Source organism: Lissotriton helveticus, chromosome 7 (assembly GCF_964261635.1).
Source record: "Lissotriton helveticus chromosome 7, aLisHel1.1, whole genome shotgun sequence".
NCBI lineage: Eukaryota > Metazoa > Chordata > Amphibia > Caudata > Salamandridae > Lissotriton > Lissotriton helveticus.
In genome coordinates this window covers 1,026,054,486-1,026,073,721 of record NC_136068.1, presented here as the reverse complement: position 1 = coordinate 1,026,073,721, position 19,236 = coordinate 1,026,054,486, and the positions used below count along the sequence as shown (strand labels likewise).

The window sequence follows — 19,236 nt, the reverse complement described above, 5'->3', positions numbered from 1 at the left end:
GGTATAATTTAAATATTACAGATATCAAACCATACAAGGAAGAGAATAAATAATTCTACGATTCCAGTGACAGGGTCCAGATAAACTAAAATAAGTTTCTAGAATAAACCCAAGATTTCACATTCAAAATACACACCAGGCCGAAGTGTCTGCCTAAATCTATAATGTTTTGTTACTGGATTAGTTATTTTACATTGAACAATTCTGACAGTTCATTTTCGTAGCTGCAAATGAGGAAAAAGTGGTATCTCTGATGTTTTCCAGCGTTGCGAGATAGCTATACTGACTTAAAGCCCCCCCTCCGCAATAGTCCTTCGGTGCTACACAAAGCAATGTTTCTTTCTCCATACTCCCAAAATGATTAGTGAGAACAGGAACACGGCAATTAGCCCGCAGCTGCTTATACCAACCACCCATGCCCCTAAGAACACTTGTAATATCGTAAAGGCTTTTTCCCTACAAATGCAGAGTACAGCTGCAAAAAGTTTTCAATTTTCAAAAAACTAAACAGTTGCCTTTTATCTGTACTAGTATCTAAGATGCCAAGCAGCTCCCACATCAAAATTAATCATACATTGCTCCAATTGACTTAAAACAAGTAAGGTCCAAATTATCAGATCTTTCAACAACACAGAATCAGTGCAGGCTTTGAGAGACTGCACCACAATGACCACCAAATCTCAATCTGTTATCTCTTAAAAACCTACATATAATGTAGTACATGATGTTCTAGAGTTCTGGCAGATGCATCACATGAAATACTAGAAAACAAAATTAATCTATTACCTAATGCTCCACAATCTCTCAATGTAGATGTACCCTCTGTGAAGGCTAAGATGCTACACAAAATACACACATGCTTACACTGGGTGCTTTGTGAGGGATGTATATAGCTCCATACAAGACCTGATCACAGTCGGACATAAGAGGAATGCCGTGCGTCTCATGATGATCTCCAGCCATCTCTAAAAACACCCAGAATGCGCCACAAGATGAGCATAAGTGAAGTAGCAAAAGTAAGATATGGAGCTAAAAAACACTATGATGAGAACTCCAATAATGTAAAATACATCACTTAATTGGACACCTCTAGCCAAGACTGGGGAAACTGAAGCCATTCAAATGAAACCAATTAAAATGTTCTCAACAGAAGGGTTATTCTTCAGTTGTAATGGACCACCATCCAGTTCACAGACAAAACAGCATCTTCTAACAGGAGAGCTTGTGGTCAACGAGATCTAACTTACTATAAAACCCACACACAAAGTTCACTTAAACTGGGTATTTCCTACAAGGCGTATTCCCCCCCCCCCAACCTCCTTAAGGCAAGGCACTGAAGAGCCAGCTCCCTGAACAGATAGGTGCCACAGGGAGAAAGGACAAAGCCCCTAAAAAAAGTTGCTAGCAAAAAGTAAAGCTATTTTAAGGGCAAACCGTTAACACACAAAAAATTGAGTGTCCCTTGCGTTTTCATATAATTTCTAAACAATTAAAACCAAAACCTTGCCACAACTTGGGTTACCACATGTGGTGATGATTACTTACAAGGACTGGAAATAGGAAATTGTTTCAAATTAAAGACATTTGAACCACTGAAATAGTAATTGCAATAATATATTAAATCACTATTCACATAAAACTAAAACACAGACCCCCCTTCACTCCCCCTTCACCCCTAGTACCCACCCACAAGTTCCCTTCCGGTACCTGTGAGGTTGACATGCGAGAGGTATCTTGTCGGCCAGTTAAATCAGACGAAGAGATATTGACAGGGGCACCACGATGCAATCTCATACTCACTTTCCGTTCACGTTCCGCTCCAGTCACTGGGCGAGGAGATGTATTAGCTGAAAATGAGAGAGAAGCAACACTTTACACCTCTCGAGTGCTGATGGAATTCCAATACTACCTTGTAACTTAGCTGATTGTTAAGCAATATAAAAAACAAATTACAAGAGTCCCAAAATCCAGCACCTATTAAGTTTAGGTGTTCAGCAGCAGACATACTGAACAGCCTTCCAAATATACATGTCCATGGTTTTCACATCTGTCCGCTGTTCATTTGGTCAACTAATTGAAAAAAATAAAGATCAGCAAGCAATGCTTAAAACTGATTAACAGAAATACAGGTTCTTTGATTAGGGACAGAGAAAAAAGCACAGGCACAGTAGGTCATGAAAACTTAGAGGAGCAGTTCGCTTCCCTGAAAAGATCCAGAAGAAAGCCGTAGCTTTGTGGCAAAATAATCTGTCAAGTCAGACCCAAATATTCAGAGATCTGGACAGATTGTAATAGTGGCAGTGCTGCATTGATAAAGGCCCCAGCAGAGACATGTTTTAAGGTGGTTCTGTATTAGTTAGCAGCAGCCTGCAGAGACGTTTCAACAACGCTTGAACACCCAGAAATCCACCATAGAGTAAAAAAAAATTCAAGTAATCTGGAAACACGTTTTCTCCATCTAGTGAGGTCAAAAGTATACTCCGAGTGATCATATAAGGCTTTTTCTCACAGGCAATTAATGGAATCTGAGGGCAGTTTTAGTTCATCAACATGGATCGTGTGGACTTTAGATTAAAAAAAATGTTTTTTTGTAAAACGAGCTGCATACCAGTAACTCTCAGAGCCACATTTTTTGCATTCGTCCACCACCTAGTGGCAGGGCCTGGAAAATCCTAAAGTGTTTCTTTATATAACAAGCATTTACAATGCACCGGTCTCGCCTTTGCAAAAGTTAGAGCTATTGGCATTGTAAATGACAAAATTGTTACTTATGTGTTGGTTTTTAAAACATAAATAAATGGCATTGTCATTTACAATGCCAATAGCTTAATCTCTCGCAAATGCGAGACCTATTGCATTTGCACCCACAAACACACACAGAGCCACACACACACACACACACACACACACAGAGCGCCGAGAGAGGGGTGTGAGAGAGGGGGGTGAGAGAGGGGGGTGAGAGAGGGGGGTGAGAGAGGGGGGTGAGAAAGGGGGGTGAGAAAGGGGGGTGAGAAAGGGGGGTGAGAAAGGGGGGTGAGAAAGGGGGGTGAGAAAGGGGGGTGAGAAAGGGGGGAGAGAAAGGGGGGAGAGAAAGGGGGGAGAGAAAGGGGGGAGAGAAAGGGGGGAGAGAGGGGAGAGAGGGGGGAGAGAGGGGGGTGAGGGGGGGTGAGGGGGGGTGAGGGGGGGTGAGGGGGGTGAGGGGGGGTGAGGGGGTGAGGGTGGGTGAGGGGGGGTGAGGGGGGGTGAGTTTGTTTTTTTATCTTTTATATTATCTTAGAGAGGTGTGTGGAAGAGAGGGTGTGTGTGAGGGAGAGAGGGTGTGTGGGGGTAGAGAGTGTGTGAGCTGATATAGTTGTGTGTTATTCTTTATCTCTCTTTTTATATCTTGATCTCTTTATATATCTTTTCCTCTCTTTATATATCTTTATCTCTTTTATATATTTTATCTCTTTTATTTCTTTATCTCTTTATATCTCTTATCTCTTTTTTATATATCGTTATTCTTTAGAAAAGTGATTAAGATTCTTTTTATCTTCTCTGTAAAACACTCCACCTGTTGGATCTTATTCTTTTGACTCTTCACCCTGCAGACATTGATTGTTTGATATTTAGCAACCTCACTATGGAGATGTGTAGCTACAGGTAATACGATGTTTGGAAGACTCTTGTAGGGACTCAAAGTAGAGGTAAAACTAGGTACTGAACTGAGCTTGTAATAATTATAGGCAAATCTTTAACAGGATCAGAATAGTCTGGAGCTTGTGTAATTCAGAATGGGCTAGGGTCTGGGATTCGGACGGAGATGGTATTCACACTCTTGTGGACACTCAGCCTTTTGTATGGTGTACTCCGTTATCATGGAAGTCATGTGGGATAGTGGAAGATAAGTATGAAAATACTCACGTAGGGAAGGTTTAGATAACTTAAAAGGTAGATCTATTACTGCAGCAAACATGCTTTAAAACAGGAGCAGTGCTGACTGCGAAGTGGTTAAATTAGGTCACAAATGTTGAAGGAAACAAATTGGGATAACAGCATTGGGAAGGGACAGTAAAGTTTAAAAGGGTAATTCTTACATTATGGGATGTGCTAAATCGCTTTCATCCACACAAATAAAACTGGACTTTTTTTGAATTATTATATTATGAAAATGAAACCGCGTTCACAACTACAAATTTCAAAACCGGTACATGTGATGTATGATCAGCTAAATAGTATTTATTGGAGGCAAAGCAGTATTTGAATACTGTAATCAACTGAATGAGGTACTGAATGAGGTACTGATTGAGGGAGGGGAGTGGATATATTTGTGCATAGTTCGAGTGTAAACCAAGAAATTGGCAAAACTCAGCAGCAAACAGAAAAACTAAACTCTACAGGTCTCTTGATTGGAATCAGACAAGAAACGGTGTCTGAAGTTGAAAGGGAACATACGCATCATGGCTGTGCCGGGCCGCCGCGCTGCCCGCGACGACCCGGAAGTGGTTGGGAAGCCGGCCAATCCCAGCGCGGCCCCAACCAAACTCAGCAGCAAACAGAAAAACTAAACTCTACAGGTCTCTTGATTGGAATCAGACAAGAAACGGTGTCTGAAGTTGAAAGGGAACATACGCATCATGGCTGTGCCGGGCCGCCGCGCTGCCCGCGACGACCCGGAAGTGGTTGGGAAGCCGGCCAATCCCAGCGCGGCCCCAACCGGAAGTCCCGCCCCATCGCGGCGAGAGAGAGAGAGCTGCCCGAGGAGCCACGAAGGCTCCGCATTGAGTCCCGGTCCCGAGATGGGGGACCGGGTGAAGAGCGGCCGGGCGCATGGGGAAGGCGGGGCTCTCATGTGGTGAGAGAGCCCCGCAAAGCGCTACCGCCGCCCGAAATGCAGATCCGCCGCCGAGCACCGCCAGAACAGGTAAGTGTGTCGAGTGAGAGGAGGGGTGAGTGGGGGTGGGGTGTATGCGCGTGTGTCTGTTTGAGTGTGTTTGTGCGTGCGTCTGTGTGCGCTGTGTGTCTGATTAAGGGGGGGTGCGTGTGTGTATATGCAGTGTGTATGGCTTTCTTTGTGCGCATGCGTGAGTGACGACGTGCGCGCTCACGAGGTACAATCTCGGAAAGAGAAAGCGCGTCCAACATTGCTGTCCTCATTCCCCTGAAAGTAACAACATAAGTCGTCTCGCCCTAGACAGCAAAGCTTCGCTTTGCTTTCGTCTAGGCGAGACCTAAAAAACGACCATAGGTGGGGTCGGTAATCCTCTGCGTAAACTCAAACTGGCCTTGCATGTCGCCTCCATCTTGATTTTCTTTTTCTCAAGTATGGTTTAAACATTTTTTTTTCCTTTAACCCACCCGGGGTCAGTTGAGAATCTAGAAGTGTTCCAAACTGCAAAACTATCGTCACAGATGCCTAGTTTCTTATGAAAAATAAACGATTGAGGGACAGAATGCATAACAATGTCATACATTAACCCAAGTACAGAGATCTGTGCCTAAATCATTTTTTTTTGCTCACCATGCCATTCCAGTTTGGACCCAGCCATATGCAAATCAGTCTTGACCCTGTACCCCAATGGGAACAGTTCAGCCAGAAATGGCAAACCAGGTCCTCCCTGGACTGGAAATAAGCATATAGAAGGGCGACATACCATGAAACCGGTCCCAGGATGCTCGTTTACGGTCCAGGGAGGACCTGGCCTGGCAGTTTGGTCTGGATTGTTCCCATGGCGCACAGGGTCAAGACTGATTTACATTTGGCTGGGTCTAAACTGGGGTGGTGTAGTGGGCAAAAAAACAATGGATTTAACCCAGATCTTTTGACTGGGAGAAAATGTTTGCATTGTCAGCATTCCCTCAAGCATTTGTTTCCTGTAACAATAGTTTCTTATGCAGCATGATTATATTCTAGATTCAGATGTTTTGCATACATTATATGGAGTTTCTTCCCCCTTTTTAAATGAGTACATGAAGGGTAGTTACACTGGAGAACAAGTTTGACCTTCAAGATGTGACAGTATGGATCTGTCAGATCCAACATGGATATCTAGTCACCTTTGCGGAGCAGCAGGGTGACATCCTGCAGGGAGACTATGGTATAGTGTTTGGAAAAGATGAACCTATTCAGCGGCCAGAGTGTCACCAGGATGGAGCTCTTTTGGGGATGAGGAGGCATACCCATTTTCCACATTAGTCTACAGTTACTGGCTGGCTCAATGGCAGCTTTTGTGGGGCCAAACATGGAGGCAAAGATTTGCGTTTCGGGGGTCGGGTGAAGAGGAGGCACATCAGGTGCAGGAACCGGGAGCTGACTCAGTCGCAGAAGGAGATAAAATACACATAGCCATTCCAGGAATCGAATGCATTAGTGGCATCAAGGAGGGCAGCTACAGCAGCCAGCAGAGGGACGATGGCGGCATGAGGGAGACCATCATGTGAAGGCCCGCCACAAATCGGGACTCCTCTGGGAGAATGATATCCAGCAGCAAAGGAAACAGCCTATTGGCCTAAAGTTCAGCAAAAGTGTTATTGTCAACACTAATCATTGACAGCGGGTGATACAAGTCACAGAGGTTGGGGGGTTGATCGGGTCTCAATATAGTTACGGCAGTTGATTGCGCTGGCAGCAGTTTGAGTATGCAGAATCGCTTCGCGATGCAGACTCCATGGATCACGACTTTGAAAGTCTCCCCACACGTTGCCAGGAAGGCAACTGAGCTTTAGTTAGTGGCATAGTAGTACATAATCGTCGCTTGTAACTCACTGCGGAAGACCGGATCGTGGAGAGCATTGGGTGCTAAGCTCCATGTGAAGGCTTACGGGTCCAGCCAGGAGAAGAAAAATCTCTATCAGGACAGAGGAATGGTCTGACAGAGGTGTGAGGCAAATGTCCCACGCTCATGGCCTGGTTAAGGGTGTCTTGGGTGAGCAGCTAATAGCCTTTACTGGACCATGTATCCTGAGCAGTTGTGGTGCAGGTGCCCTCAGCACTGTCCGAGTATTTCATGCGCCAGACATCAGTCAGGCAGTTCTCATGCATAAGCAGGAGGAGCTGCACCGCAGCATTAGGGGTGAGGCCATCTGGAGGCAATAGAGCAATCTGCAATGCAGCCAAGGAGAACGTTTATGTCTCCACCCCAGATAATGGCTCCAGGGCCCATGATGGTCATCGAATGCCAGACCTGGGCAAAAACCTCCGGGTTGTCTGTGTTAGGCCCGTAGACCAATACCAGTATGACAGGGTGCAGAAGTAAAATAGAACAAGCATTTACAATGCAATGGTCTCGGCATTATTTTGCACTAATGCTGACGGAAGCGGGCACTGATACTGTGCATACTGTACATGTTCTTTGTGCATGAGGTACACTTGCACGACTGCAGAGGGAACCATTCATTAATATTGCCCACGCTGCAGCTGCATGATTCTTTCTCACTCACCCCATAACAAACACACAGTCTCGGGTGAGGGCAGTGGAGGGTCAGGTCCAGTTATGAATACTGCGTGCCAGCAGCTCTTTGCCAAGTGTGTGCCACTGCAGGGAAGCAAAAGGCCACGGGGGTCGAGTCTGTGACGTTGCAGGACACTGGGACACTGACACTACTGTCCCAATTAAATAATAAACACCGCCACCACGGGCCACCACTGCAGTGATGCCGCCGCCCTCAATATAGTGCCGCCTGGGGCGGACCGCCCCCCTCCCCCTCCCCCCCCCTAGCTACGCCAGTGGGGTGGTTAGACCGAGAGAAGGAGGAGGAGGTGCAGGGGAGGGGTGTCCTGGAAAAGGAAGTCCAAATCAGGGGAGGGGGATGAGTTGTGGAGGAGGGAAGTGCGGGCCGGGAGAAGGAGGAGGAGCGGAGACCTCCGGGGTCTGAGAGAGGGATCGGGGAGTGTGCGAGCCGAGGGAGGCAGAGGTCAGGGTCAGAGAGCAGAGGGCTGCAGCAGCAGAGAGGAGCCCGGAGCGAGGCAGAGAACTCAGGACCAACAGGGGGTCGGGGCGGCCCCAAGGACTCCCAGATCAAGCAGCAACGAGGAGTGCGGGGCTGCCCAGCGAAGCCGGAGGTAGAAGCCACGGACACACACTCTGCGCCAGGGGTCGCTCTGGAGAGCTACGGACGACGGGGACCCGCAAAGGGGAGACCCGGGTGCGCTGCAGCCGGAGACCCGCGGGAAGCAGAGCAAGACCCGGAGGAGGGACCGGCAGAGGGCGCCGGGCGACCGGGCATGGATGGGTGCACGTCTGGAAATAGGGTAAACTGCACCGCAAGGGCCATGCGCGTCACATTTCAAAGGCATCACGGTGTGGATGTGTGTACATGTGTCTCTGTATGTGTGCGTGTATGTGCGCTCCTGTGTGTGTGTCTCTGTGTGCGATGGCGGGGGGAGGGGAGAGTGTCTGTCTGCGTGCGTGTATGTGCGCTCGTGTATGTGTGGCCGCATGCGTGCAGGGGGAGGTGTGCCTGGGTATGTTTGCGCTTCCCAGGAGACAGCCTGGCCGAGCGCGGCGCGTGCCAGTCGGCGCGTGCCAGTTTCAAATCGCCTCAAAGGCGATGCGCGCGGCCAGGATTGTCTCCTGGGAAGCACACATGCCGACAAAAGAGCTTCGGCGGAGACGCGCTTCCGCGCGTTCAGCCGAGCCCTAAAAATTACCTAAGCATCAAATTGCTTCAATCACATTACTGATATGAAGTAAGATCAACAAAAATTAATACGTTCATCTTGGCAATGAATTTTGCCTTTTCTTTCACGTCTTTTTTTGGGATTATAATTTTAATCACAAAACAAGCATTTGCAATGCAATAGGTCTCGCATTAGAAAAGTTTGAGCTACTGGTATTGTAAACTACACATGTATTTATGTGTGGGTTATGAAAATAGCGAGATTAATAGCTTTGTCATTTACAATGCCAATAGTTTTAACTTTCGTAAATGTGACACCTATAGCATTTTTTTCCCCCCGTCATTTATTTTTTTGCAAACAAATCAGATTATTCCATTATATGGCATAGCCTTCAAGACCTAGAAGCAGAGAAAAAAAAAAAAAAAAGAAAAATTTCTCCAATAGAGAAGTTTAAAAAAAATGAAAATAAAAAAAGAAAGCAGAAGAAAATATATGTTTTAGCAATATTACATCACATACTTTATCGATTCGTTTCCCCTTGGATCCATTGTTGGATCGGTTCCCAGATTTTCTTCCCCAATTGTTTCCTTTTCCGTCCTTTTGTTGCATAGATAGCGAGTTCGAAATTAAATTTGGCTAGTAGCCGAGCCCTCCACATATGAAAAGAAGGTGGATCAGGGGTAATCCATTCCTGGGTGATACATGCACGAAATTCAGACATCATAATAAAAATCAAAGACCGTTGTTCTTTTTCTAAGGAGTCCAACGATAGTCCAAATAAAATCAGCTCAGGGGTGAGAATTACTGTTCTGCCTAATATAATCTGAATACATTTCTGAATTTCTGATAGTATAACAGTTAGCATAGTGCAGGAAAAAAATTATGTCTTGCATCTGCTCCTATCAGAGTACGGCAATTGCAACATATACCAACAGTAGCCCCCCCATTTCATAACTTTAGCTGGTGTATAATAAAGATCGAACATAACCATATAATGTTGAGTTCGTGATCGCCCAGAAAATAAGATGGAGTTGGCTAACTCAATTGATTCTTTAAGCAGGACATCATTTACTCCTAAGTTAAACCATTTCTGTTGAATCACAGATAAATCATCTGGGAGGTAAGTCATGAGTAAATTATAGAAGTAACCTATTTTTCTTTTAGAGTAAAGGCTGTCCATCAATACAATCTTTTGGAGGCCTTGTCGGTCATTAAATGATAATGAATTTAAAAAGCTGTAAAGTTGTAAGTATTTAAAATAATCACGGTTTGTGAGTTTGAATTTAGATTGAAGTTCCGAGAAAGTGATTATACGATTGTCTATCCATAAATCACCCAGATAGTTTATACCATTATTCTTCCATCTATACATCACAGGATCTCTAAATATAAGGGGGAAACAATGTGGTGAGTTTAAGGGAGTATAGCTCAACAGTTTTGGAATCCCAACCAGTCTCCTGATAATTTTCCACGTTTTATATGCAGCAGTTATAATCTTAAATTTAGTTTTTTTGTAGTAACTTGGTACTATTATTTTAAAAAAATATCCTCGGGCTTCAATGCCTAATGCAAATTCGTATATCGATAGAGTATGTGCTGGTGAAGTCAGGGCTTTATTACCTACAATTAAAGGGGATATAAATTGTAATACGGCTGCTAGAAAATAAAATAAAAAGTGTGGAATGGCCCATCCTCCTCTAGACTTTGATAAAATCATTTTTTTGTAAGCTCTCCGATTACCCTTGTATCCCCCATAAGAATCTCCCTGACATTTTTTCTAGTTGTTTAAAAAAGTCTAACGGGAATTCGAGTGGCACTGTTCTAAATAAGTATACGAATTTTGGTAGGATTAACATTTTTAAGACATTATTCCTCCTGTGTAATGATAAATGTAGGTGATCGATTCGTTCAAGAGTGGAGTTAGCTTTTTTCAAGATTGGAATATAATTAAGTTTGCGAATATTAGAGATCGGGGTAGTTAATTGATTCCCAAATAGGTTGCTTCAGGCACTACATTAATTCGGGACGGGGGATTTTAGCCAACAAAAAGTATTTGTGTTTTGGATAAGTTTAGTTTGTATCCTGAAAAGGACCCAAAGATTGCTGCCAATTCTACAATTTTATAAAGTGCTTTCAACGCTGTTTTATACCTGGACCAAATCCCTTCATATAAAGTAAATCCCAAATATAAGGCCAGGCCACCCTATCGAATGCCTTTTCGGCATCCAATAGGGTGATCCCAATTGGTGCATTAGTGCCTTCAGCCCAATCCATTAAGGCAATGATTCTCCGAATATGATCAGCTGTGTCTCTATTTGGAATAAACCCATGCTGCCATCGGGACACAATTGTAGATATGATTTTTGATAATCGAGAGGCTAGTATTTTTGAGTATACCTTACTATCGGTATTTATTAATGATATTGGTCTATATGATGCAGGGTTTAAAGGATCCTTATCAAGAAAAGTCATGATTACAGATTGACCCCAAGAGGATGGTGGTACGCCTCTCTGTGCCTCGCGAAAGGTAGTCAACATATCTTGTTTTATAATATTCCTAAATATCTTATAAAATTCCAACGGGATGCCATCGGGTCCCATAGCCTTCCCTATTGGTAGTGAAAGTAAAGCATTTTCGTTTTCCTCCCATGTAATTTCTGATTCTAGAAATAGCTTTTGAGCACTAGAGAGAAATGGTAAAAGATTTGATCTACCAAAATTCATAAAACGGTCTGAAGAATAGGATACATTGTTATATTGATATAGTTTAAGATAGAACTGGCGAAAAATTTCCAAAATTGACTCAGGTTTATTATGTATCTGTCCTGTTCCATCCTGTATTGAGTTTATCGTGTTAAAAACCTCTTTCTGTCTAGTTCTCTAGGCAAGAATATTTCCTGAGTTTTCACCCATTTCATAAATCTGGGAGCAAAAAGTTGCCATCTGTTCCGCTAATTTAGACGCAAATGTTTCATATAACCCCGCTTTATAAATAGCTAGATTAGTTTCAATATCAGTTGTTGCCTGTGTTAAAGCAATTGCTGTTGCTAATTTCTTCTCCCAGTCCAAAACATTTTTATAACCTAGATCTGTTTTTTGCGAATGATTTTTTGTTTCTTGATAACATAAGATAATGACTCTCCACATATCCCTGCTTTAAATGCGTCCCAGACATTCTGAATGGAGGCCGTTCCCCTATTAATTTCAAAAAATTATTTTATCCATTTCGCCATTAGCTCTAAATAATCAGAATCGACTAACAGTTTACGATCGAATGTCCAGGTTCTAAATTGGGTTGTAGACGTCATGTCGGTTTTAACTTCGATCATGATTGGATTATGATCCGAAATTATACGTGGGTATATCTCAAATCTAGTATCAAGTAGTGCCGTTTTAATAAAAAAAGTAATCTAAGCGCACCGATTTTCTATGAGGGAAGGAGAAAAATGTAAACCCTGGTGCCAAGGGATCTTTTTCATAAGCTACTTCGGATAGGCCATAATCCATTATCATAGAGCGGAGTGCTTTATACGATTTTTTTTGCCACCTTGGTAGAATACATTATCACGTATATTCATATTAGGTTCTATATGAAGATTTAAGTCTCCGCATAGTATTAAAGAGGGTGACCAATCGGCTAATTCTAGGTTTAAAAAGTTCAAGATACCTGGATCATCTACATTTGGAGCATATACTGAACAAATAGTCCATAATTTGTTATTAATTCTAATCTCAGTAATTACCCATCTGCCATATTGGTCTGCCTTACTCCGAATAGAATTTCCTAAGCCTCGCCTTATTAGAATTGCCACTCCTTTTGTAGTTGTCCCTTGACGTGTGCATGCCAATAAATTCATCCCCCGATCTTTGTACATCTGTCTATCATTCCACGTGATGTGTGATTCTTGGATACAAAGGATATCGATCTTCATAGTCTGGATAATTTGTGCAGCAATCCCCCTTTTTTTTAATTATTTAACCCACAAATATTCCAGGTGCATATTCGTAATTTCTCCTTCTAATCAATTATTATCTGTATAATATGCATGTCTTTCAATACATTTATCAGTATACAGGAGCTCCATCCTAAAGTCATATAAATCTCTAAACTCAAAACAGTGATTGCTATGCATCAGATTATACTGTTTACTAAAAAGACAAAAGAGAAAAAAGAGAATCAAAATAGTCATATTGTACATTTTCTGATTTTGTTTGCACCCCCTTCCCAACCCAACCCAACCCACCCCAAGCTCGACCCGAGCCATCCCCCCCCCACCCCCCAGACCCAAACGGGGCAAAGGGACTTTCCAGTCCCTAAGGATGATGACATGATAATCGCCGAGTGGCTGACATCACATAGCTCTCTTCTACCGTTTCTTGTTATTTGTCTAAATCCAGTACACAGTTAAAGAAGATGATAGTACCTCATCAAGTAATGATACTGGTATAACTAGTAAATAATGAGCAGGGTAAAGAAACAAAAAGACTTTTCTAATAATACTAAGACATCCCTGCTCTAAAGATAGGAACCATGGAACGATTAGACCCCATCAAACCGCTACAATAATCACCTAGAGAGTAGTCAATCATAACGAGACTAGTAACTCTTTAGTTGCCCTCTCAGTGGTTAAGAAATAAGTGCGCTCTTTATGAACTATTTTGAGCTTAGCAGGATTCAAAAAGAAAGCTTGAGCGCCCTTAGCTTGGAATAAAGGTATAAACTGGCGAAGCTGCCAACGCAACTTAACAGTGGCGTGGCAATCTGGACGTACAAAAAATTCCAAGCCTTTTCCCTTGCGCTTCCTATTAGGCCTAGCTAGATCATAGAGGGCCTCCCTAGCCAAGAAATTGTTTATGGAAATCAGAATCGCTCGTGGTTTAAGAGTTGAGTCTTGTCTAGCATTTTTTTGGAATGGGAATCTATGGGCCCTCTGTATTTCAGTTTCCCATCTCCAGTGGCTTAGCTCTGGGAAGGCCTCTGTAAATAATTCCGTCACGAATTGTCGGACATTTGTCCCCTCATTTCCTTCTGGTACACCTAAAACTCGGAGATTGTTCCGGCGTGACCTATTCTCCAAATCCACGAGCTTCCAATTAATCTCTTCCTTTAATCCTTCCATTGCCAATATTTGAGTCTTTTGCTGAGCCATAGAGTCTTCAATTACTGAGATCCTGCTTTCTGTCTCTGTTACTCTGACAATAGTTTCATTAGTAGCATTCACAACTTTTCTTAAATTGTTTTGTAGTTTTCGTACTGCGACTTGTGTACGAAGATTTTCTGCTCTTGTTTCTGCTCTATGATGGAGCATCACCTGATATAGAACATCTAAGGTTATTACAGGTGTCTCTGACCCCTCTAAAACTGTTTTTGACATTTCAGGTAATGCTGATATAAAAGGAGAGGGGCACCCGTTACCACCTTGAATAGTAATATTTGAATTTTTCTCGTCTCCCCACTCTGGTCTAATTGGAGATTCTTCGGCCTCTGAATCCTCTGCATCGCTAACATAGTCTTGCCCAGGGTCAGATAGAGACTTTTCAGAATCGTTCAAGTCTCTGTCTCCATCTGCACCATCAGAGTCTACAGCTTGAGACAGATCTGTCATTGAATAGAAGTTACCAGCAGAGTCAATAGACTCTGTATCCTCCACTGGAACCAGCGAGACAGAGTTCTGGCACCCCAGGTATGCTATCAGAGACGGGGTTTATTTCAGCAATTGAGTCTATTAACACAGCAGTTGGCCCATTGTTAGAGCGTGTAGCCATCTGTAGGTGTTTATCCTGCATTTTACATTGATTATTTACATCTTCTGAGCCTGCTGGAAGTATTTTGTCAAGTACAGGAGTTTTTTTTAGTAAACATCCCCGGAATCTTAGGAATAGCACCAAGCCTACATCCCCCAGAGTTCAACATGATTGTGCTTTCAGGAGCTGGAGCGTTAGATATAGCAGGAGCTGTAACAGAAGATACAGGGGGGGCTGGAGGAATATTTTCAACCTCATCTATATGTGTATTCACAGAGTTCACAGAGTTCACCGTTTTCATAGTACTCACATTTTCAGCCGAAACCCCCTTTGTCTGGCCTGAGTCTTGTACTGCAGCGGTAACCGCCCTTGTCTTCGTTTTTTGTGGTTTAGATGCCGCACCAGTAGTCGGATTTTTTGGAGCCATTGCAACCGAGGAATCCCCCTTTCGTCTTCGATGTAACTGGTGTGGAAGACGTGGGTTCCAAGCCGTGGGGTCGAGCTGGAGCGAGTCCTGCCGTTCTAACCAGCAACGAATTTGCTGTTCCGATTGCTCAGAGTGCTCTCGTTGCCCTCGGCGATCCGACTGCAGAGCCGGCTGATGCGCGTCAGGTGCGTTCAGTGAAAGCGAAGGCAGAATCGGCTGTAGCCACGCTGAACGAAGCGACCGCCGACAGCTCTTCCAGAGATCAAGCCGCATACCAGTCACGCTCCAGTCTCCCTCCGTAAATTTTGAACAAGAGCAAAGTTTTAATCTTCAGTCCCTCTTGCTTGAAGTAACGCAGTTCACCGCATAAGTGGTAACTTCATAAAGTAAAATAGAGCTGGATGCGAGCCCCGATCTCAGTGCTGCTCCTTCGGACGCCAGCGCTTCCGCCATAATGCAATATGTGTTTTATTTATGTGACTTAGATGTATTGATATTACAAATAACAATGGCCTTTTTTTATAATTAATACTTCAATAAAAGCTATTGTAATTTATAATGGCAATAGCTTACACTTTTGTAAATAACTTTTGTGAAGATTATGTTCAGTGTATTTTATTGTGACGAAAATCCAAGAACAGAAGTGAAATATTAACAATTTTTGTGACATTTGTAATAAAGCTTGAAACATTGAGAGAACATATTTGAACCAGTTGTTGTTGAATGGTTGCACAGATTGATGCTGTGGTGGTGCGATCGAGTGAGGGCGACAGATGGACCGAGCGAGGGCGACAGATGGACCGAGCGAGGGCGACAGATGGACCGAGCGAGGGCGACAGATGGACCGAGCGAGGGCGACAGATGGACCGAGCGAGGGCGACAGATGGACCGAGCGAGGGCGACAGATGGACCGAGCGAGGGCGACAGATGGACCGAGCGAGGGCGACAGATGGACCGAGCGAGGGTGGACCGAGCGAGGGCGACAGATGGACCGAGCGAGGGCGACAGATGGACCGAGCGAGGGCGACAGATGGACCGAGCGAGGGCGACAGATCGAGCGAGGGACCGAGCGAGGGCGACGGATCGAGCGAGGGACCGAGCGAGGGCGACGGATCGAGCGAGGGACCGAGCGAGGGCGACGGATCGAGCGAGGGACCGAGCGAGGGCGACTGATCGAGCGAGGGACCGAGCGAGGGCGACTGATCGAGCGAGGGACCGAGCGAGGGCGACGGATCGAGCGAGGGACCGAGCGAGGGCGACGGATCGAGCGAGGGACCGAGCGAGGGCGACGGATCGAGCGAGGGACCGAGCGAGGGCGACGGATCGAGCGAGGGACCGAGCGAGGGCGACGGATCGAGCGAGGGACCGAGCGAGGGCGACGGATCGAGCGAGGGACCGAGCGAGGGCGACGGATCGAGCGAGGGACCGAGCGAGGGCGACGGATCGAGCGAGGGACCGAGCGAGGGCGACGGATCGAGCGAGGGACCGAGCGAGGGCGACGGATCGAGCGAGGGACCGAGCGAGGGCGACGGATCGAGCGAGGGACCGAGCGAGGGCGACGGATCGAGCGAGGGACCGAGCGAGGGCGACGGATCGAGCGAGGGACCGAGCGAGGGCGACGGACCGAGCGAGGGCGACGGACCGAGCGAGGGCGACGGACCGAGCGAGGGCGACGGATCGAGCGAGGGACCGAGCGAGGGCGACGGATCGAGCGAGGGACCGAGCGAGGGCGACGGATCGAGCGAGGGACCGAGCGAGGGCGACGGATCGAGCGACGGATCGAGCGAGAGACCGAGCGAAGGCGACAGATAGATAGTAAGGGCGATAGATAGTCTGCTCAGTGCGTCTGCCTGAACATTCTGCACACCTGGTAGATGGGTAGCCGTTATCGTCAGTCCTCTGGCCAGAAGCCAGAAGCCAGTGCCAGATCGCCTGTGCTTCCTGCGACAGGGTGCTCTAGCCCCCCTGCTTGTTGAAGTAATACATCATGGTCGTATTGTCCGTCTGTACAAGTAGGGAGTTGGTCTGGAAGGACGGAAGAAAGGCCTTCAGTGCCAAGTGAACAGCTCTGAGTTCCAGGAAATTGATGTGGTACGTGGACTCCGTCTGTGACCACGTCCCCTAAATCTGTACGTTTCCAGAGTGCGCCCCCCAACCGTGGAGAGACGCGTCCCTCACAATAGTCTGAGTGGGAATGTCCTTGTGGAACGGAACCCCTCTCAGGAGATTCTCCGCCGAACACCACCACTTCAGAGACTGAAGAGCCTGCAGAGACAGTCTTATCCTGTCGTCCCAAGATCCTTTCCTCTGATCCCACTGGTCTTCCAAGCACTCTTGCAACGGTCTCATGTGCAGTCGTGCATGAGGCGTCAGGAAGATACACGAGGCCATCGATCCCAGTAGAGAAGACACCGTCCTCACTGTCGTAGAAGGACTGGTCATAAGAGCCTGAGCCTTCCGAAGCAGTGATAATCGTCGCTCCTCCGAAGGAGACACGCTTGCTGACAGCGTATCGATGGAGGCTCCCAAGTACTGTATGCACTGGACCGGAGTCGGGACCGACTTGGACATGTTGATGTGCAATCCCAGCGTGTTCAGTAGAACGCACGTCTTCTGGAAGTGAGCTTGCGCTTCCGAGAAGGAGGAGGCCTTGATCAACCAATCGTCCAGGTACGGGTAGACAAACACCTTGTTCTTTCTCAGGTGCGCCGCTACCACTGCCATGCACTTGGAGAACGTTCTCGGCGCAGACTTCAGTCCGAATGGCAGTACTGTGTATTGACAATGATTGGCGCTGACTTGGAATCGCAGGAACTTCCTGTGTTTGCATGCAATGGGCACATGGAAGTATGCATCCTGGAGGTCTATGGCACACAGCCAGTCTCCCCGTTGCAGCTGAGGATAAATCTGATGCAACGACAGCATGCGAAACTTCTCTGCGAATCCACTTGTTTGCCTGTCGCAAATCCAGAATGGGCCTGAACTCGTTCTTGTCCCTTTTTCGAACCAGAAAGAACCGGGAGTACAGATCTCTTCCTCTTTGAGACCAAGGTACGTCTTCTATCGCCCTCTTCCTTAGCAGGATATCTGCCTCCGCCTGGAGCTCGTGCAGCTGAAACCGCGAGCTGACCGGTGGGATTGATGGAGGAGGGCTGGTGAACCGAAGACTGTATCCATTGCAAACAATATTCAGCACCCACTTGTCCTGAGTAATTTTTCTCCACTCTGCCAGAAAAGATTGAATGCTTCCCCCCACCGGAGTGGGTAACAGTTGCAGGGGAAGTAAGCGCTCAGGGCCTAGACCCGGCCTGGCCTTTAGTCGCTGTTGCCGACTGGTGGCCACCTCTACCTCTCTGGCGCTTCTGGAATGGTCTTCTGAACTGCTGCTGTTGTCCCGAAGACTGGCCACGCCCTCTGCCTTGGCCACCGAACCGCCGTTGGAACGGGCGGTACGACTTCTTGGTCTCCTTGGGTTTCTCCAAACCCACCGCCGTGAGGGTTTTGGCCTCTGCCTTCATGCGGGCCATTTCATCATCGGCGTGTTTTCCGAATAGGGTTTCGCCAGAGAATGGCAGATTGGCAACCCTTTGTTGTGCGTCCGGTTTCAGGGACGTGAGGCGGAGCCAGGCATGTCTTCGCTGGTTAATCCCGTGGCAGAAACCATGCGCCGCCAGCAGGGAAGAGTCGGCCGCAGCACTGATGACCTGATTTGCCACCAACATCCCCTCATTCAACACCTCCTGGAAGTCTTCTCGCTTGTCACGCGGCAGATGTTCCACAAACTGTTGCAGGGATTCCCAGAGGGCTCGGTCATACCGTCCCAACAAGGCCGTGGCACTAGCGGCCTTCATGGAAGTTGCCTAAGCCCCACAAACCTTTCTCCCAGACGAATCCAACCACCTAGATTCCTTATCTGGTGGAACCATGGAGGATGGAGTGGTGGCATGCTGCTTACGAGCTGCCGTCACAATCACCGAATCTGGAGGGGGCTCCACCCTTAGAAAGGCCGGATCCGATTCCGGGGCCCGCTATTTTTTCTGCAGTCTCGAGGGTGCGCCTTAGTCACCGCCGGGGTGAGAAAAAGGTCCATGGCCGGTTCTTCCAGGCCCGGTACCAGTGGCAGTAACGGCCGAGACAAATGCTTCTGGTGCAGCGTCTCGAAGATCACCGATGTCTTGGGCGTGGGCACCGTCAAAGCAATGCCCAACTTCGCTGCACCTCGTAAAAGCACGTACTGGAACGACACCAGATCATCAATCGGTGACACCCTTGTTTCAGGCGAATCCGACAAGGTCGGAGAATAGTCCCTGGTCCCTGAGGACCTTGTCCGGGAACGAGATCTGTGCCTCCTGTGGCGTCGTCTCGACCGTGTGGAAGACCTATTGCGTGATCGTTCCCTCCTCCTGGAACGAGAGCGCGATCTCCCGGCACGTGGCCGCTCCACCGGTTTCCGTGGGGGCGTCTT

General features: G+C 46.6%; 1 protein-coding gene across 8 annotated transcripts in view; it reads right to left on the bottom strand.

Annotated features, from left to right (window-relative positions):
- Window positions 1-19,236, bottom strand: part of CSNK1D (casein kinase 1 delta) — a 662,772-nt gene that overhangs the window by 434,161 nt on the left and 209,375 nt on the right. For 5 of the 8 annotated variants that reach the window (XR_013598728.1, XM_078653754.1, XM_078653753.1 and 2 more), the window contains exon 8: window positions 1,708-1,847. Coding sequence is in view for 6 of the 8 variants with exons in the window: in XM_078653754.1 (XP_078509880.1) it covers window positions 1,708-1,847 (140 nt within the window). In the remaining 2 variants the exon portion in view is untranslated. The remainder of the gene's footprint in view (window positions 1-1,707; window positions 1,848-19,236) is intronic. The other 3 variants (XR_013598729.1, XM_078653759.1, XM_078653758.1) reach the window with 1 other exon arrangement.